Here is a 22,544-nt window from a genome sequence, read left to right as displayed (position 1 = left end):
AATATATCAGACACTGGATCTTTTACCGGATGATATATCAACATATTAACCCTAACCGGTCGAATATCGAATGTCATTCTACATCGATTTTTTTCTCGTAGGTCCAATATCGAAAGGTATTGGACATTTTTTCATCATTAATGTTATTATATTCTTTTTTGACATCTCATCAAAGATGAAGAAGAATATGAAAGTCTGGGTATTTATGGGGCTGACAACCATCATAGGCTGGTTTAAGTGATCACTTTACATACAATTCTACTCATTATAGACCACATTACTAAAATTATTGGGATTCGAAACGTTGTTATTCAATCATTAGAACTTCAGATATCTCTAGTGAAGTTCTAATGATTCAAGAACAGCGTTTCGAAATTGGTTCATATATATAGAACTTCCAAGAATTTGAGTAGTGTGGTTATCAATAATGGGTAGAAATGGTGAACGTTACACGTGTGTAAATTGATCACTTAAACCAGCCTATGACGGTCGTCAGCCCCGTATATACCCAGACTTCCATATTTTTCTTCATCTTTGATGAGATGTCAAAAAATAATATGGAAAATAACTCCTGTAATTGGAGATAATCCAGATTTGTGAACAAGTATTTGGACACATTCAAAATGTTGAAAATATATGGTCTATTGCACTAGTATTTTACAGACCGAAGTTGTAATAAATTAATCTATTAAGTGAACGAGAGAAACCAAAAGACCGTTCGATCAAAGTCCAATTATGTATTTTAATTAAGAACCTTCAGTATTCGTTTGGTCCCAAGTCCCTTCTACGGCTGGGAACACCGTGCTTAGACATAGATACTTGGTTTCATTCACTCCAGTTTTATTTCAAAAAGAAGTCTCATGAATACAAATAGACACCCCATTCCAGTTAAGCGCCACCCCTTCCTTAGCCTGCAACCTCCAACTACTCAAACAGCCCCTAAATGGAAGGGCTGTGCAGTTCTTGACTTTACTATCCTTTCATGTTTTTTTTTTCTTAAATGCCTCGGTCCAAGAAGGTGAAAATTAAAGGGTTATCTTTAATTGCAAGCTAGATTTCTATCCCTTTTTCAGCGGTTTTTCCCGCAGAGAATTCTGTAATATTATATTTATTCAATAAGTAAAAATGCAATTATTCGTTTATATAATTTCTTCTTAAGTTTACATTTTTATTTTATTTTATCATATGTACCATATATACGTACATTTATAAAAATATTCATTATTTTCATTTTTCTGCGGAGACCTATCAAGCTACCTTGTGTGTCTTGTCCTTTGTAAACCAAAAATCTAACAAAAAATGCAAATGCAGTGAAAAAAACTATTCTTTACAGAAAATCATGTTATAAACGACAAATGGTAACAGAACATTTCGCTCACTCCTTTCAAGAACAACATAAATCAAAAAACTTGATTTTTCAGGAGAACGTTTTTAAAGTTTAAAAATATAATACAATGTATTAAAAATAAATATCAGTGATTGTCCTGACGAAGAGACGGGTACGTCTCGAAACCGGTAGATGTAAAAATCTCGGTGAGTGGTTATATACTAATTTTATTAACATTTTTGTAAAAAAATAAATAACTAAAAATGACTAACCACAAAGTAAATGCTTTAAATATTAATAATATTGAGAATAATAAATATCAAGCCACTTATTGAACTTTTTACTATGCAACAGATCTTTTTAAGTAAAACCTGAAGGTTTTTTTTGCATTTGAAAAATATTTAGTTTATTTAAAAAAATAATTGAACAATACATTTTCCTCAAAATGCAAAAATTACATTTTCTGCCCTGTAGCGGGTAAATATTAAGTTAAAAATATGCCGCTTTTGCTGGGATATAGTACCTTTTCTGGGCATTCCGAAAACATGCACAACTCAAAATTGGCGATTTTTGATTTATGACGTTCTTGAAAGGAGTGAGCGATTTGTGGTCCAAAAAAGAGAAAGAGGAAGAAAGTGGTACAAAACATCAAAATTCATTCCTTGTTGTGTATGTAACAAATGGTTTAGCCTCCTATCAGTCTGATGGTGTTGGTGACGATTTAGTTCGATTACTGGTCAACAAAAATAAGAGCGGAAAAAACGAGTCTGTTTCTCCATATTTGTGTTATTTTACATTTTAAACATATTAACATTAATGTAGAAGAAAATGGAATAAATAATAAATACCCAAACACCCATATTACTACTCATCTATGTTGAAATCTAAAATTCTCAAAAATCTTAATTTGTATTTTTATTATACAATATAAAATGCTGTCCCACCAATAAATATCAGTACAAAACATAAATCTAATAGTTTATGTTATTGTAAATATCGTTCATTATAACGAAATGTTTAAAACGAAATAGTACGAAGCAAGTAATACTAAGCTATAAGAAAATAATGATATACAAGTTCCTACGCAGTAATTTATTATTTTCGCTGTGAAATCCAATTTATCACCCGGACAAAAGATTGTACAGCGGAAATTCTAAGGTAAGAACAAATCAGCACTTCCGAAAGTTAGCCAACAGTTTACGACAACCCCTAACAAACCAACCCTCATATTATTTAGTTTGCATGTAATCAGACGGCGCGATTCATGTTGGATACTGCTGCAATATAAAGAAGAAAGTACGTCCTCAACTCATTGCTAACTTTCGTTGTCGTTCCGACTTTTGTGCTCTGTTTTGTCTTCCTGGGAACTGATTCGTTCTTATGTAAAACGCTGGTCGGGCTGCGATGTTGCTGATTAAAATTCACAATGCGGTGACAGGAACTGAGGCACGTTTTGTGAAAACTGAAAACTTAAACTTAATAGCCATTACAATAAAAGGCGAGTACCTTTAATGGAAAAAAATAATAAGAAAAAAATGAGTACTCGAATGAGGGAAACAGTGTTGAAAGATATTGTTTATAAAAAAAAATATTAAGCAAAAATCACGATTAATTTATTTATTCAAAAATATTTTTTCTTCATTTACATATTTAAAAATTAAAAAAATATGTCCCTACTGCATTTTTTCGTGCCGAGGGCACATTTAGCAATATTTATTTAAATAATTTTAATGAAAAAAAATTGTTTATATAATATAATCAAATACGACATGAATGATCCCACGTCCATTATTTATTTGTGAATACATATTTTATGTTAACTTACATTTTTTAATGACTTTATGGATAACGGAAGGAGGTTGTACAACTTATATTTGTATATTTCACTCACTGATCGATATTAATTTTAAAACAAAGAAGAAAATGGCAGTTTCTGTAACTTGTAGATTAGTATTCTCTTCAGTCAGATGTATCTGTATTTGTATATGTAATAAAGTTTACAAGAGTACATGCAGATTTCCTACTATATTTCTTTTAATTTTCTTGATTCTGTTAACCAATAACGTTATCCTGTTCAGTGTCATTTCTTGAGTCAATCACCGCATTTTTTTTATGCAACATAAAAATAGAATTTTAGGGATTTACAAGGCTATTAAACCTGCATTGTCTGGCTTAAGTGTTCTCATCATACAAGTGTATAACGTTCACTATTCTGCCCATCCATAAAACATTAATTTATTAATGGTATATGCAATGGTCTCGGATTTTTTCATTTGCGAGTAGTGATAAAAAAGATTTGGAAATAGGCTGGTAGTGGTGCCAAAAGTAAAAAATAAATGTAAACTTTGTATAGACTCTAGTTGAACATTAAATATAAAATTATCGTATGAAATATAAAAAGATACACACTAATGCACTAAAAATATCTCCTTAAATGTATAAAGTCAACCTTACATCCGACAAAATTAGATGATGGTGTTGGGAAAATCCTGAGGAATTTTCGGAACATTTTAAAACATTTCCATAAAAAATTCTTTGCGATTATATCTCGCTATCGTCCGTATTTTGCACAATGACATCGTTTGTACGGTAGGTACCTTTCATCGCAGGGTTGCCATACACCTATTTTTATGCTTGTACTTTATGTTTCAAAAAGTATTTGTATTAGTGGATAGCACATTTCTTAAATGAATTATTTCATTTTTCTTTACCTTACCCTCATTGGACACATTATTGGAATTATTGAGCATTACATTTTTTACTTTAAGTAAAAAATAAAGTAAATTAATTTGGTTACACGCTCTTGGATATTCGTGAAAACGTTAAGATAATCGGCTCGGACGATACTTTATAATACAACTTGAAACCAGACAATGACTTTACAAGTAGATATCACATGTAAGTTAATTGATTTGATTAAAACTTTCTTGCATATTTGCATGTAAATATATTAAAATAATCGACTCGGATAGTACATCACAATATAACTCGAACCCAGGCAATGATAATACATGTATTTTTTGACATCTCATCAAAGATGAAGAAGTATATGAAAGTCTGGGCATTTACGGGGCTGACGACCGTCAAAGGCTTGTTTAAGTGATCAATTTACACACAACAGAAAGTGTAACATTCACCAATTCTACCCATTATTGACAACCACACTACTCAAATTCTTCTTCATCTTTGATGAGATGTCAAAAAATAATATGAAAAATACTCTTATAATTGGAGATAATCCAGATTTGTGAACAAGTATTTAGACACACTCAAAATATTGTAAATAATACATGTAGATATCACATACAAGTAAATTGGTTTGGTTACAACTTGCTGGGCTATTTTTGGGTATATTAAGATAATCACAGTTAGGATGGTATTTTACAATACAACTGAAGCCCAGACAATGACGATACATGTAGATACCACACGCAAATAATTGATTTGGTTACTATTTTCTTGGATATTTTTGGATATATCAAGATTATTGTCTCGGATGATATTTTACAATACAACTTGAGCCTAGGCAATGATATTCAAGTAGATATCACATACCAGTAAATTGATATGATGACAATCTCTATTCCGACGAGTTTTTTTTTTACAGTGGTATGGACATGTGGAGCGAATGGATGACGAGAGAATGACTAAGAAAATATATGTGGCGAACGGGAAAACAGAACGAGGATGACCGAAAAAGACTTGGCACGATCAGATTAATGAGAACCTAAAATCTGGTGATGTCAAAAGTCTGCGTAATCGGAGGGCATGTATGACAAGATGTACAGATGTGAAGGAAGCGAGAAGTATATGTCAGGACAGAAGAGTGTGGCATTCCATCCTTTCTGCCTACCCCTACGGGGAAACGGCGTGATGGTAGTAGTAGTAGTAGTAGTAGTAGTATGTTCGGACGTATATTAGAAATCACGATCATAATAGTGTTTGGAAACCATATTTGATCGAGTATGGGAAGGTTTTACTGAGGCATTTAATTTTATTAAATTATTTTTATTTTATAATACATCAGTTTGCGGCAATCCTGTTTTTTCAGCAGTATAAAGCGCCCGCCGGTATGTTCCCTACTATATCTTTTCATATAGAATAATGAGGCACTTTTGTTGCACTTTTGTCGTACTTTTGTTCCATTTTCCCTTGCACGACTGCCTTTGTGGCGTCAGACGTCGTCTCACGTGATGCGACTACAGTTTGTTGTGTCTGTTTCAATACACTTGCAACAATACACGATCTGTGTTGGGTTGCATTATTACCGTACCTGTATTGCAAATATTACCGTGAATGGTAGGGGTGCCATTCAACGACCCATATGTAAAGATATGTGAATATCAAATTGTAAGAATGGAAACATGCAAAAACGTAACATACCTTAATTGTAAAGCACCCTTGAGGTGATTTTTCATTAAAATGGTGCTCTATAAAGGAGACAATATGTTATTATTTTCATTACATCATCACAAATATTTAGAATTCGAAAAAATCGTCTATATATATGTTTATATTTTTAACAGTAGACTATATGTAAATAAATATTTTTTTACTTAATAGAGTGGTAACTATTTTTGAAACAAGGTACGAGTGTTTTTTTCTTAACTTGTAGGCTAGATGGGAATAAAAAATTAAAATTCTTACTGAAATTTAATCGCAGCAAAAAGTTGTGTAAGCTTTTTTTATAGTTTTAAAAAAAAATAGGAATATTTCATTAAAATTTTCATATTTTAAGAGAAAATATAGAGTTATAATATAGGCCTTCCAATTATTATACTATTAATACTCAGAAATGAAGGGATTTTTTTGTAAGGATTCATCATGCGGATAATATGTTGGTAACCACTGACTAAGTTAATCATTCTACTAAAACTAAAAAAGTTTAAGTCAAAATATCTTTCAAGGATAAAATAAATTACAAAAACAGCATTAAAATAGATACATATTTTGGTTAAAGGTCATATTTTTTACCATTTTTATTATTGTAGTATTTATTGGTGTAGAGATGTAATTGTTCAATTCAAGTACCAATCCAGGTAATATTAATTTCAAAGGGATAAATTGCTTATAGTTATTTGATATAAAATTTGCTGCTTATATTTTTTGGATTATTTTGATATTATGGAAATGAAACTTGGATTCTGTAGTAGGAAATGTGCTAACCACTTGACAAGGGTGTCAAAAAATGTAGAAATTGACAACCACTCACAACGTTTTCAAATATTAGAAGTCGAATAAAAAAAACAAGATTTTTATTTGGCTTCAAATAATGGAAGTCTTAAGTATTATTTTCAGTAAACAAGTAGCGGTATTCGAAATCACTGCCTTTGCAATTCTGGTCGATCTTATCATTCTACAGTATGACATCTAAAGAACGGGAAATTAGAAAAAGTTTCCCTTCAAAAGTAAATTTTCCGACTGAAAAGAATACACGAACTTTGTGTGATAGCAACCTTGTCAGATTTTTTCCACGTGGATAATTTTCCGATTCATATATTATATACTTAAGTGAAAGAAATAACAAGTGTAAGATAAACACAATTTACAAAGCACGATCTGAAATAATTCCCTCATCTTTCGAAATTTCAACGAACATCAAAAAAGAATCCTACAATACTAAAGTAAAATTAATACAATTTTTGAAATTAATGTGATAAACATACATGTTCAATAATAGGCAGAATGGTTGACATTCCAGAAATTTACGAAGTGATTACTTATGTCAGTCAATTGCTAGGCCGTAAGCCCTAAAATGTTCAGACTTTCATCTTCTTTCGCATATATATTTTAAATTGAATAAAATAATTATTTTTAAATAAAATTGAAAAGTATGTCGAGATAGTTTGTACATGTGGAGCAAAAAAGTAAGGTAAGACGATGGTATACGCATGTGAAGAGAATAGAACCATCTAGACTCCAACACATTGCACTGTACAGTCAACTCCAAGGTAGACGATGCCCGGGCAGACCACCGAAGAGATGCATCAACAGCTGTTGATGCATCTCTTCGGTGGCCACAAGGCCCACACCAAGCATAATAAGAGAATAAGAAAAATATATCATGATTATTTGATTTAAATTTATGTTTTTGGTACACTTACATTAAAAAAATATGATTTAAATCTAGGTTAGTTGTGTTCTTAAATGTTATAGGTTATAAAAAAAGGATATATCATGTAAGTCGTACGACAAAAAGATTTTTCTCAGTACCTTTACATGACTTTAAGCATGATATTACGTAAGAAAAAAATGTTGCCCTACTGATCGCGATAAAAAAAGTTATTTCAGAGTTTCCACAAAAGTTGTAAAATTAAGGTAATCTTTAAATATGGGAAGGCTCTGTTGAATTTTTAGGGAATTGCGCTCTTAAAGGATATAAAGTTATGATACATCCAGGCTACGTAGAGGGCTGAAATTACTTTCTCGCGTTTTATGTGGCCATACAAAACTTATGTTAATATTTGACTTTATAAAACTACCATGTCAATTGAGATAAAGTTAAAAAGTATAGTTTTTCGTCGTTAAATATATATATATATATATATATATATATATATATATATATATATATATATATATATATATATATATATTTATAAATATATATACAAATATATATATATATATATATATATATATATATATATATATATATATATATATATATATATATATATATATATATATATACATGTATATATATATATATATATATATATATATATATATATATATATATATATATATATATATATATATATATATATATATATATATATATATATATATATATATATATATATATATATATATATATATATATATATATATATATATATATATATGATGTACACATCAAAATATGTTGAAATAAAGTTAAATCTATGTTGGGGTTATAACAGTGATGATTTTTGAAATACTTATATTATATTATAAAATAGTTATTTTTAATACAGCCTTACAATCAGGTATGTGAAATACTTGAAAGCGGCCGGAGCAGGAGTCGTAATGATCGTCGGGTATGTAAAAAAGGCTTTGCAAGATTAGGTAAGATCAGGAAGCCTAGATGCTTCTGTATCAGTTCTAATAATGCGATGGGACAGCTTAAAAATTATTAGTAAGGCTAACTAACTAACTAACTAACCATCACGCCGCTTCCCCGCAGGGGTAGGCAAAGAGATCCGAACGCCACACCACTCTGTCTTTGCAAACATTCTTCGCCTCTTCCACGTTCACGCATCTCCTCATACATACCCGCCGATTGCTTCGACTCCTAACCTGACCACTTTCAAGTATTTGGCATACTTGATCGTGCCAAGTTTTTCTCTTCTTCTGTTCCTTTTTCCAATTCATTTATTTTCCAACATTCGCCTCATAAATTTGTTTTGCCGTTCTTTCCTCACTCATTTGTCTCACTCTGTTTTCGTCTCACTGCTTTTATCCTTCTTTTGGCAACTCTATGCCGGGAAAAAATATTGAAAAAAATACTAAATGTAATTTAAATGTTACTTTGTTTTAAAATCACTATAAATATTTAAACTATTATAACTAAATTATAATGTCTACCGGTTTCGAAGCTAACCGCTTCTTTATCAAGACTGATTAATATATATATATATATAAATATATATATATATATATATATATATATATATATATATATATATATATATATATATATATATATATATATATATATATATATATATATACATATATATATATATATATATATATATATATATATATATATATATATATATATATATATAAAACCCTTATCCGCACCCAAGTGGTGCATAGGGCACTGTGTCATATGAACGCAGTGTTATCTTGATCGTTTATACATGAAGGGAAGGTGATCAGCCCTCCGCTTCAGGTACCAGTCCATGGTAATTTTGAATAAATATTACAGTGAAAAAATCACTTATATTTATTTTACCCCCCTTGGGAATCGAACCCGGGACCTCCAGAACGGTAGCCGAGCGTGCTGACCATTACACTACGGAGGCGAACTAAAACGGAGCTAACTAAATATTAGATTAATACTTAAAGCTTAAAATATTTATAGTGATTTTTAAACAAAGTGACATTTTAATTATAAAATGGAATATCACAAAGTTAGTGTTTCAAATATAAAATACTAAATAAATTGATAAAAATATTTCCCTCTTCAAATCATTTCAGAGAACTAAGAAGTGGAATAAAAGGCCACAATTTTCTTGGTTGTTGCTCTTTTGAAGCAAAGTGCAGTCTGCAGTATAAGAAGAAGTTCTCCTTTTAAGTTAAGAACTGACGCCAACTTGGCCATTGTTGGATTTGTTAGGGGGTGTAGTTTTATTGTCAGATAACCACTTTTCGATTGCGATAACTCCATAATGTGCTCTTGAAGAAGCTGATATTGCTTTTATTTAAGTGGTTGATATCGTTGAAAACAACCACACAAAACTTTAAACGAAAATTTAAAATTCAATTGTATGTAAAACGGTAAAATATTATCTCACACAAAGCCATCTTTAATATACAATAAAGGTTAACATTTAAATCGAATTATTTTTTAAGATATCAACGTAGATGAAGAAAATGAAGTCTGGGCATTTACAGGGCTTAAGACCGTCATAAGCTGGTTAAAGTGATTACTTTACACACGTGTAACATCACCAATTCTACCCATGATTGACCACTACATTTTCCAAATTCTTGAAACTACTAGATATATTGATCGAACGCGGAAAACAGTGCTTGACTTCACTAGAACTTCACAAGGGACGTCTATGGTGGGATGAGGGAAGCTTTTTATAAAGGATTCGGATACACTCGAAATATTTTAAATGACATATATGTCCTAAAAAATATATCCTGAAAAATAAAAATAAAACATTTTTTTAAATTATTTTTTATGTGAATATTATATTTGAATGTGGCAAATAGTGCCACATTCAAAACTAATATTTAAATAAAACCACATGTAAAAACAAAAACCCCTAAATTAAAAGTATTAACAAATAGTGTGTCAAAATTTTATTGAAAAATCTGAATTTTCTGTTTGAGAAGTGTGGTTGACAATCATAGGTAAAATGTCACGCGTGTATAAAGAAATCAAGTGGACAAGCCTATGGTAGGTCGTTAGCCCTATAAATACCCAGACTTCCAAATTCTTCTTTATCTACGTTGAGATGTCAAAATGTTAAAAAAAACTCAAACTAAGCCTAGAAACCCCATTCTGTGAACAGGTATTTGGACACACTTAAAATATTGTGAACTTATTAAGGAGGTGATATAAAATCATTATTTCCACATAAATGTTAGGGATGCGTCGTAATATAAACTGGTTATATACAACAGTTATCGTTGTGACATTTTATCCACTCGAATAACAAAAATAACTTTTGGTAAATTGTAAAGAGCGAGCCGTATTATAAATGTAGCATAACTTATCACTAAGGGTCGAATAATATATGTGCGAAATGTTTCCAATACTTGCCCCAAGGAACGCCGACCGAATTTCAATTTCTGGATAAAATGATCGTAAATTGGGAATCCTTGTAGACACGGCGAGGATTCTGTTATCCTGAACAAATATCCTGATGCATATAAAGGGGTTCTTCTTATAATGTATGAATCTATGAAAATCGGCCCTGAAAATATTCTAAGGATCTTTAATTTGTTATATTTTCTCATTTTTTATACTTTCTCATTTGATTATTTTAAATATGATTTTAACCTTACGTTTTTCTCATTAATTTCTTTTAAATATGCTTCTTATGCCTATTTATTGTTTATATACCTGTTTATTGTTTTTATATTTTGCCACGTATTAGTTTTGGTTATTTAAAAAAATATTTTTTGTAACTTTATTATTTGTGTTCCATGTCCCAAAATGAGAATTAGGAATAACTCATCGGAATATAAAATATATGACTTATGTAATATGTTTTGAAAAATAAATAAAAAAAACTTTTTTATCCTCTTCACGCATTTCATTCATCTGTATCCGATGGCGTATGGGACACCGGAGAAATGAAGAGTTATCTTAGAGGATAATTATTTAAAAGTACGATTTTTAACGTCACTTTAACTCTGTTCAGATGTAATCAAACTTTTTAAGTCGTAAATAGTAGAAAAAAATATATTCGCAACATTCAAAAGCCATTTTTACATTAAATTATTTGTTTATTATTAACGTTTATGCAATTTTTTTTTCATAAAATAGGAGATTTAAGATTTTGAATAAGCTTACAAAAACATTTTTATTTATATGGTATCTGTACTCAGCCACAGTTTTCCGTGGCTCAGTCTAGTCAAATAAAAGAGAAAGAAATGAAAACATTCACAAATTCAAATGCAACATGTCACAATTTAAAAGATCTGGGTGAATTAATATTGTTACGAAACGAACATAAACATTTTTGACATCTCAATTTACATGAAAAAAATATAAATATTTGAGTATTTATAGGGCTTATGGCTTGTCATTGGCTGGATATGTGATCACTTTACTCACATGTAACATTCCCCATTCTTCATTACTTTAATTATTGGAACGTATACACACTTATATCATTAATCGCATTACGATTTACGTTTTACGTTCACGAGTGCCATCTTTGCTTGGTTTAGGAAAGCTTTTATTAAGCAGAGACCCTTTTACTTAGATGTATGCAAGACCCTAATTGGATAATTTTACATACTGGAAGATGCCAGAATACATGATTTTCAATTTTTATACAGCTACGTGGAAAAACCCAGATTTGTGAATGCAGGGAGTTCATTCAACATATATGTATGTATACTATTACAATAAAATATTTAAAATAAAACTCAACTCTAACATCTCAACATAGATGAAGAAAAAGTTTGGGCATTTACGTGGCTTAAAACCGTCATAGACTGGTTTAAGTTATCAGTTTACACACGTTTAACATTCACCAATTCTCACCATGTTTGACAACCTTAAATGTATTTATGATCAAATTTTAAAATATTATGTTTGAATCACTAGAATTTCACTAGATACATCTATTGTGAGATGAAAGAAGCCTTTTATTAGGCAGGAACTCTTTCAATTTGGACACACTCAAAATGTTTTAGAATTGAAGTCAATGTTACACAACTGATGGGAGTGAGTCAACAATTTTGTATCATTCTTTTCAGTGATTTCTTCTTGTAAGTGAAATTCAAATGGACTTTTTCATTATGCTAATAAAATTAAATTGATTTCGTTTTCAATCGCTTGAACTCAAATCGGAATGAATTTTGGAATTTTCAGGGCTAACGAGAAACTAAAAATAAAGACATTAAACAGGCTCTTTAGTTAATGTAAGGACCTTAAAGGAAGTCATCAATACTGATGAAGATCATATTATTAAAACGTCTTTAGCTTTCAGTTTCAGGCTTTACAATCCTGGCACGGAACGGGCATTGTTTTCAGAAAGGATCTTTGGTTTTATATTCGAGAAAATTGTTATACATTCCATAAAAAGGGCGCAAGGTTTAACTCAAGTCACGTAAAAAATTGAAAATGCTTTTGTGTAAGGGTGTAATCATTGTATTACTTATGAGTTTGAATTCAGCTAAACAACGTATTTTACAGTAAACAAAAATAATGTAATAATTATGAATGTACTTATATTATATGTAATGAAAACCCTATCTTCTACATAAAAAAATATTAATCGTTTCGACTTTTACTTTGTGGTAGGACATGATGAATTTATTAAAAAAAAACTTTTGTTTTTTTTCTCTTGAGTTTATTATTTATTTTATGACTAGTTTCGGAAGTAAAACTTACATCTTCAGGTTAAAATGGAAACTAAAGCAAAATGAATAATTAAATGTTTTATAAATAAAGAGAAAGGTACGTTAGGGGGAGGGGGACTCTTTTTTTCCAATTTTCCTTTATTTTCAAACTCCTCTCCCTTGACTTTTCATTTTATTTCTTTAGTTAGCTTCTATAATATTTAATACAAAATATTTTTACAAGTAATTTACATTATATATATGTATATATTTACATTGTTCTAAACATTTCGAGTAAAGCTTAGAAAATGGTGTTCTGTAGTCAATCTAACCATGATGTTGTGTGAAAGCAGGAATTTTCATGAAAATATCGATTATATCATAAAAATCGATACGTTTTTTTTTGTAAAAATAATTATTTGTTCACAATATTTTGAGTGTCCAATATTTATTTACAAATCTGATGTATCAAGTGAACTACAGCGAACTCACATGTACAGGGTTATAACATTAATGATGTATGTAGAAGTTCCAAAACTTTTAGTAGTGTGGTTGTCAATCATGGGTAGAATGGTGAATTTTGCAAGCGTGTAAAGTAATTACCTGAAGCAGCCTATGTTAGGTTCATCTATGTTAAGATGCTAAAAATATAACTGTTCGTTTGTGCAAAATACTAATTCTCTTCACCCAGGGATTTTTTATTGTGACATGTATTCGGATACGTTTTTCATTTCCTTTTCCATTTTACGAGACTGAGTCACAGAGAACCATGGCTTGGTACCGCTACTGTAATTTTTTTTTTTTTTTAATGTTCGTTTGTTCAATATTTTAAATCTTCTTAAGTTATTTACTGATTGATTTGACGTTTTGACACATCGTTACAATAGAATAATCGCGTGTATTTATGACCTGTAACTGGTGTTTTTACCAGTGATAGGTAAAAATAGGTTTTTTAAACATTTTTTCTTACTAAAGTGGCAGCGCCGAAAAATTACCAAACTCACAAACCATTTTTTTTAAACCTCTTTATGAATCCGTTTCGTCATTTTATTAACCACATATGGAGACAATATCAGTCTCTGTTTAGTCAAATATTTTAATTTAAAAATCAAGTGATATTATGATTTTTTTGTTACAAATTTGTTTGATAATACTATTTTTAAAAACTTTTTTTACTTTAATAAAAATACACTTTTAATATGTCAAACAACTAAATCAATTTAGTAGTAATCAATTGAGATATGTCAAAGCTTTTTTACCCTTTTTAGAGGCTTCTAAAAACGACCCCTCCTTTTCGATGCCCTAATATGCCATAAAATTCCTGATTTATATTATAAAGGTTACTCCGGCTCGGGAAATTTATTAAAAATGCCTAGCAAATATGAGTTTTAAAAACGATTATATTTTTAAAATGTGCTTGAAATAATACAATATAATCGAAAAAACAAATACATATATGTAAAAAAACAAGAAAATTAATCATCGTTCTTAGTCAAAAAACTATTTTATTGAGGTTTCTTTCTTCTTTACATTTTTTCAATGATGAAATTCGTATTTAGTTTTATAATTTATTCTGAAAGTTTGAATGATATGTACGTATAAAACAAGAAAAATATTTAAATGAAAGTATTCTAAAAATAACTTTTAATTTATTATAATATGAATGTTTTCTACTTGATTTGACTTTTTTTAATCTGTGAGGAAAAATGATAACTTTTATACGAATAATGTCGATGTGAAAATAATATTTATGATTGTGGTTATATTTTCGTCCGCCTCCGTAGTGTAATGGTCAGCACGCTCGGCTACCGTTCTGAAAGTACCGGGTTCAATTCCCAAGGGGGGTAAAAATAAATATAAGTGATTTTTTCACTGTAATATTTATTCAATATTACCATGGACTAGTACCTGAAGCGGAGGGCTGATCACCTTTCCTCCATGTGTAAAACGATCATGATAACACTGCGTTTATAAGACACAGTGCCCTATGCACCATTGCGGTGCGAATAAGGGTTTTATTATTGGTAATTTACATATAATATATGGGACTATTCTGAACCTAGTTTTTTTCTTGTCTGCCACCAATGTTTTTGAATATCAATATTACATAAAATATAATATAACATTTCGCCGAAGAATATCAGTCAGTATTTCAGTAGATAGAATAAAGGAAAAACTGTCTCATTTGATAATAATTCATTTAATATCCCCCCCTTCCCGTGGATAATATTAATAGTTCTCCTAGTTGAAAATCTAGTCCGAAAAGATTTTAGGGCAATTACATCCCTCGATTTATCTTTCCTTGCCACCAAATATGAAATATTACCATACACCCTTAAAGAATTTACTTAAATATTCTCCAGGCCTACTACCCCTACCAAATATTACAGCCTTAGGAACAAGGCTTAATGGGTATAAAATGTTGATTTATTTAAAGGCCCGAATCAATGTGTGTTTTATGGGGGGAGAGATATATAAACAGGGTAATATTTATTCGTAAATTCTTGAGGAAATTTTGTAAGGAATATTTTCATTTTATATTTATGAGAAATGTGAACCGCGGAATATGTATACTGTGCACTAATTCATACAAATGTAATAACGTATGAGCACATATACATATTAAACATTTCAAATGAACATTACATATAACCGCTTTAGCGAAGAGGGTTTATTGCGAAATACCACAGAATATGACGAACTTAAAATATGCTTTTCCACTTTTATATTGAATTTAATTTTTAGGTGGATTACCACTGAAAATTTAACAAAAATATATCTTTTAAGAGTATACTTTTTGACAAATCAATTATCTAATACTGGTACCGACACTGATGTATAGAAGCAAAACATAGAATTGGCAAAGTAAGGATGAAACCACAGTGAATGCTGTTGAAATGGTTCCCTCAAACAAATATATATGGGAAATCGTTATATAACAGAATTAAAAATGAAAGGAATGTAAGGCTGAGCTAGAGGGATGATTGAAAAGTCCTTTAAGGTGGTATGGACATGTTAAGCGAATGAATAACGAGAGAATATCTAAGAAAATATATTCGGCAAATGTGAACGGAAAAACAGAACGACGACGGCCTAAAAAGACTTGGCACGAGCAGAATCAAGATCTGGTGATATCAAAAGTAACCACGATCGGAGGGCATGTATGACTAGATATATAGACGTGAAGGTAGCTAGGATGTCAGGACTGGAAAGTGTGGCGTTCCATCGTCTCTACCCACCCCTGTAGAGAATCTGCGTGATGGAAGTAGCAGTATTAGTATAAAACATTTTTAATATGTTTCTTATAAGCTATACTATCAATTCGTTGCTGTAGCTAGGTCTGGCTTAATGGAAAGGAATGAAAAGTAAAAATAAGCACACACGTTTAATGTGTTTCATTTCCCGATTTTCTGGATATACAATATTTTAGCTGTCAAAAAGCACACTATCCGCCATGGGCAATAAGTAGCATAGTTTTTTATAACTTAAGAGCAACTTTTCATTTTTAGACAGAATGGTTAAACTACTTTTATTATTTTAACAACGACGAATCAATATTGTTTTGTAAAACCCACATAGATACGAAACACCAATTTTTTATTTGACCTTTGCAGAGCCATCAAGGTCGGCCGGATTTGACAAAGGTAATTTAAAGGCCCCTGTGACCTTTACAACCGCTGCTCAACTTAAAACCCCATGAGCTTTTTTTGTACTAGATCAAGTTGGAAACTTTTTGTTCTGATTACGACGACGCCAGACTAATGGGTCAGCCATATGAAGCTTGGATCACGCATCATGTTAATTTTGAGTGAAGTGAAGCACGAGAGGATTCTCAAAGTTGTCTCTTCTAGTTTGAAAACTTTTTTTTAAATAATTGAAAGTTTTCTAATTGTAGCTTTTAGCGAATCAAATTTTGAAATTAACAAACGCATTAATGTTTAACGTCAAAAATGGCAAATTTTCTGTTCATTTACAATATTACGAGTTAAATTGTTCCATTGTAAGTTTTTGCGTTAGTTTTTGCGTTGCAATGGTGCATAGGGCACTGCATCGAATTGACGCAGTTTTATCTTGATCATTACTTACATGAAGGCAAGGTGACCACTCTTGCGCTTCAGGAACCAGTCCAGGGTAATATTAAATAAATATTACATTGTAAAATCAGTAATATTTATTTTCACCCCCCCTGGGAATCGAACCCGGGACCTCCAGCACGGTAGCTAAACACGCTGACCATTACACCACGTAGGCGGACCGAGTATAGAAATGAAATAAATGAAATTTTTATATAAATCTCATAATTTATCCATGTATTAATAAATATGTTTTTCAAATACTTTTTTTTACTATTTTGACTAAAAAGAATCCTTTCTGGTCACAGCCCGTATGGAAATTGTTAAAATTAATTTATAAAAATAAAATGAGGGATTGCAAATTATAACTCAACATAAATTTGACAAACTAAATTTAAGTTTTGCATTAAAATAATAATTACATATACATATATAATGAATGGTTTAAGTATAAATATATAATATTTTATTTTAGAAATGGATTTTTGTACGTTAATTTAAAAAATATATATTACAATTACCTTTGGTTGAAAAACAACCCTTGCCTTGTTCTGTATATAACACAGAAGTCGTAAATTTTAGACGTTTTACTTCATATTTTTAGACCGAGAAAAATAGTATTTTTGAAGTTCTTAAAAAATAACGAAGAACGTTGAAGGCGATTTAAATCATTATTTTTTTATAAAACAAAGTTTTACCTGTATAGCGGTTCACCATCTGATTCCTTGAACCATAAAACCATGGAAACTGCATCATCTCTGTCTAAAGGCTCTATATCACATGGAAGAGCAGCCTTCTTATTCAGCACACCCTGGACGTCCGATATGGGTACTGCAAAGAAAAAAAAAACATTCAATTAAAGATCTGATATTTTGAGTGTGTCCAAATTTTTATCCGCTAACTCAAGATTAAGATATTAAAAAAAAACACACAAATTCACAAGGCAAATGTGGTTGAAACAAGAAGCAGAGAAATTCTGAGGTTAGCATGGCATGATCAAGTATTTAAAATAATAAAAAGTGTTCAGATCAGGAGCTGGAATAATGCTGGTCGGATGTGTATGACGAGACGCATAAAAGTGGCAGAGGAGAATAATGTTTGCAAACACAGATTGGTGTGGTGTTCTATTCTTTCTGCCTACCCCTTAAGTGGCGAATGCAGTTGGAACAAGGAACAGAGATAGACCGAGGAAAACTTGTCACGATCAAGAATGGCAAAGATTTTAATGTGGTCTGGTTAGGAGTCAAAATAATCTGTGGGTATTCATATACTATGAGATTCATCAATGCAGAAGAGGCGAAGAGTGTTTGTAAACACAGAGTGGTGTGGCGTTCTATTATCGATGCCTACCCCTACCAAGAAGCGGCGTCATGCTTCGTTAGTAAATAAGTGCATGAACAGAGATGAAGCATTTATTTTTCACTAAGCATTATTCCTGTTAAGACAAGTTTTATACATAACATGAATTAAAAAGTTAGACAATGAGTAAATTTTTAATGAGTAAGCATTTTAAGTGTGTCTAAGTACTTGTTCACAATCTGGATTATCTTCAAGGATGTAAAAAGTTAAGTATTTCTATTAAATTTTTAAGAAATATTTAAAATATTTAAGTGAAACAAAAAAAAACTTTAAAGTTTTAATATTTTAATGGCTCGTTACAACTTTTATAAACGCACATATACCGTCAATGTAAAGTTGGGTTTACATATTATGCAAATAATTATATTTAAAAGCTTTGTGAAGGACAAACTACATTTAAAGTAAAAAGTGGCATACTTAAACACCAAGATGGAGCTTCATCATATTTCACGAGGATATGAGTGGAATATTTTTGCGTTGATTAAAGAAAACATTTTAATTTTTCAAGTATCCTGAATGCGTGGAAGTTTGTGGCGTCAATTTGTAATCCCGTATAACCTTTCTCTCCCCCTCGCACCTGTGGGAAATCATCCCAGACTTAAGGGATGAAAAAAAGGAAGAAAGAAGTGGGGGAAGTTTGAGAATGAAGAAGCGCTTCCTTCATTTACATAGAACGCAGTAAGAATATAAAAAAATGCGTTTAATATTATTTAAATGCTGTAAAATCATGTGAATTCTTTACAAATATAAATATAATGATTTATTGTATTTGATTGATGAAATACACTATGTGATGTGACAATGTGACATTTTTATAAATCTAAATGAGTAAAAATGTCAATGTAAGGTAACCAGCCTATGACAGGTCATAAGCCTTGTAAAAACTCAAGCTTCTATATTTTTCTTCATTTATGACATGTCAAAATGTAAATAACTCCCAAGTGGAGAAACCCAGGTTTGTGAGCAAGTATTTGGACACACTCAAAATGTTGTGAAATTAATTGTTGTCATATTATTTTTTGACATCTCAACAAAGATGAAGAAGAATATGGAAGTCTGGGCATTTATGGGGCTTACGATTATCATAGGCTGGTTTAAGTGATCACTTTACACACGTGTTCCAATTCTACCCATGATTGACAACGACACTACTCAAATTCTTGGAACTTCTAATTCTATTGATCAATTTCGAAACCAACTCTTTGAATCAACTAGAATTTCACTAGAGATATATTTGATGAGATTATAGAAGCTTAATTTCATTTAGCACAAACTCATTCATTTATGTGTGAGGTCCGAATCCTGATTTTTATTCACATACTCAAAAACCGCTAGAAAATATCCCTTCCAATTTTATTTTTAAATTATAATTCAGCCAGTTAATTTATTTACAACATTTTGAGTGTGATCAAATACTTCACCAATCAAAATTATCTCAATATACCAATCTCAATAAAGAAACTAGTCGATAAAAATAAATATGACACCAAGTTGTAAAAAAACAATTGTTTTCGTTTACAATTAAATCACGTCTTACAAAATGAATGCCGAAAAAATATATTAAATTTTCAATAGTTATTAGTTAAAATTTATATTTGAAGCACTAACTTTGTGATATTCCATTTTAAAAATTAAAACATTACTTTGTTTTAAAATCACAATAAACAAAGTTACATTTTAATTATATAAGTTATTAGTTACTTAATTTGTTATACCATACGACATATGATGTATCATACAAATTCGATACGTCATATAAATAAAGCTCTCTAAAGTAAGACAGCCCTAGAATACATTGTCTTTGTCACAGAGATTGGCAAATAAGACATTCTGCGCGCTACTGAACAACAAAGAGTTTGAGACAACTCTCGCCACTGTTCGAGGCAGCCATATCCAAATGTGACTTGAGTCGAAATACAAAGTGGCGTTTCGTTGACGCCTCGTGTCATATTATTATAAATCATGCTCAACTTTCGACTGCCACCGCACACCTGCGGCGCCGTATTACAAAGCCTAAAGCGCTCGGTCGTTTGGGGCGTAATTTGCTACCCTGTTTCCAAGATATGATACAACGTGGGCGCATGATTATTTCAGATTTTACAAGCCCTAACTGTAAAAGCCTCCATAGCGTAATGGTCAGCCCGCTCGGCTACCGTTCTGGAGGTCCCGGGTTCATTTCCAGGGGGGGGAGGCAAATAAATATAAGTGATTTTTTCACACTTTTATTTATTCCATATTACCCTGGACCAGAGAGCTGATCACCTTTCCTTAATGTGTTAACGATCAAGATAACACTGCGTTTGTATGATGCAGTGCCCTATGCACCACTGGGGTACGGAAAAGGGGTTGAATTAATGACAACTGTGAAAACAGGTCAGTTCAACGCAGCATTGCTTGTGAGTAGAAGGAAGGTCTTAATTGTAGCTAATAACAGTAAAATAACTAAATATTAAAATAATCGTTACATGTGTGAAGAAAAAATAGCCATACAAACAACCATGGTAGGTGCCGTGGCGTAGTTGGGAGACTTTCGACTGTGAAAGACCCTTTTATTTTAGATTTATGCAAGATCCTAACCGGATTACTTTACATATTAAGAGACTCCTGAAAATATTATTTTTATTTCATGCAGCTTATAATTTTATCAGTTATTTTATTCACAACATTATTGGTATATCCAAATCCTTGTTCACGAATCTGAGCTTCTACACTAAGGAGTAATTTTTATATTTTGACATCTCAACATAGATGAATAAAAATTTCTGTTTGGGTATATAAAGGGCATACTACATGGCATAGGTTGGCTACGTGATCACTTTAAACAAGTGCAACATTCACCATTCTACACATGATTGACAACATACTTCTGATTTTTTTGAAATTATTGCAAATGTATCATATTATATTTATGACTAACATTTTTTTGTGAAAAAGCTTCATAGAAACTTGTATAGCGCCGAATTGAATGATGGTTTGAAATGGTTATTTTCATTTTTGATAGGAAGGGAAACTTATGCATGTCTCTAGAGGGATATTGTCTTTCTCGCGAAGTAATTGAAAAAAATAACACTTCACACATCCAGCTTAGAACGGAACGCCTGCTTCCCCTTGGCTTATTGGAATATTTCAGGAAAAAACGTTCCCCGCATAATTTTCATGCGGCTTACATAAAGCTGACACCTAGCACAGTATTTTAGCTGTTTGATGTACGAACTCTAAATTGAAATAAAAATACTCTGCGAAATTGGTTTTGAAATATTTTTGAGGGTAAACATTATGTAGTAAATATTCCGCGTAAAATGTAAATAATATTTTTAAAGGAATAAATGATTCATACGAAATAGTAGAGCTTAATTAACGATTTCAAAATACGTTTATTTTTATAAGGATTTTTTAGTGTTATCTCAAAAATAAAGAAAAATATTGAAGTTTGGGCATTCTGTTATGGGCTGGTAGAAGTAATTAGTTTACACACGTATAGGATTCACCATTCCACCCATGATTGACTACCACAATACATTAGGTCCAAAATACGATAAAAATCTTCTTGAAGCCCAGGTAAAATTTGATGAAATTGAATGTTTTGCTTAAAAACCGTTTTTATATTGAAAAAGTAAGTTTTTCTCCAAATCGAAGAAATGGTTTTAAAAAGAAAAGAGTTGTTAAAGGTAAGAGGTGATTTTTTTTCAATATATTAAAAAAAAATCAAGTAATTTTCCAATACATATTTTGAAAAAAATATGTAAAATGCATAAAAACTCACGATTGTATTTTATCGTTCAAGACGTATTATTTAATTACAATTTCCTATTTAATCTTAATGAAAAAAAAAACTAATTACTAACAGTTAACGCTTTTAGAATTGTAATCTTTGTTTGAGTGAACCTATTGCCTCCAGTAATTTGCATAGCGCTCCTTAGCGAAATTGGATGCTTTAAGTTAAACGGAAAACTTTTATTGTTATTCGAGTCCTGTCTACAGTTTTAATTGAAGTGTCTGCTATTTTTTAAACATATATTTCTTCCATTTAATTTGCGGGATCT

The 22,544-nt window shown here is 30.8% G+C and overlaps 1 protein-coding gene across 1 annotated transcript in view; it reads right to left on the bottom strand.

The window, feature by feature from the left end:
* The window catches only part of side-IV (sidestep IV transmembrane protein), a 249,963-nt gene that overhangs the window by 189,443 nt on the left and 37,976 nt on the right, over nucleotides 1-22,544 (bottom strand). The window contains exon 2 of the mRNA XM_088268766.1: nucleotides 17,841-17,973. Coding sequence (XP_088124892.1) covers nucleotides 17,841-17,973 — 133 coding nt within the window. The remainder of the gene's footprint in view (nucleotides 1-17,840; nucleotides 17,974-22,544) is intronic.

This window comes from Brachycentrus maculatus, unplaced genomic scaffold (assembly GCF_059751285.1).
Source record: "Brachycentrus maculatus isolate JH-2025_06_01 unplaced genomic scaffold, ASM5975128v1 h1tg000328l, whole genome shotgun sequence".
Classification (NCBI taxonomy): Eukaryota; Metazoa; Arthropoda; class Insecta; order Trichoptera; family Brachycentridae; genus Brachycentrus; species Brachycentrus maculatus.
Note: the sequence above shows the minus strand (reverse complement) of the source record. Positions and strands in the feature narration are given on the sequence as shown.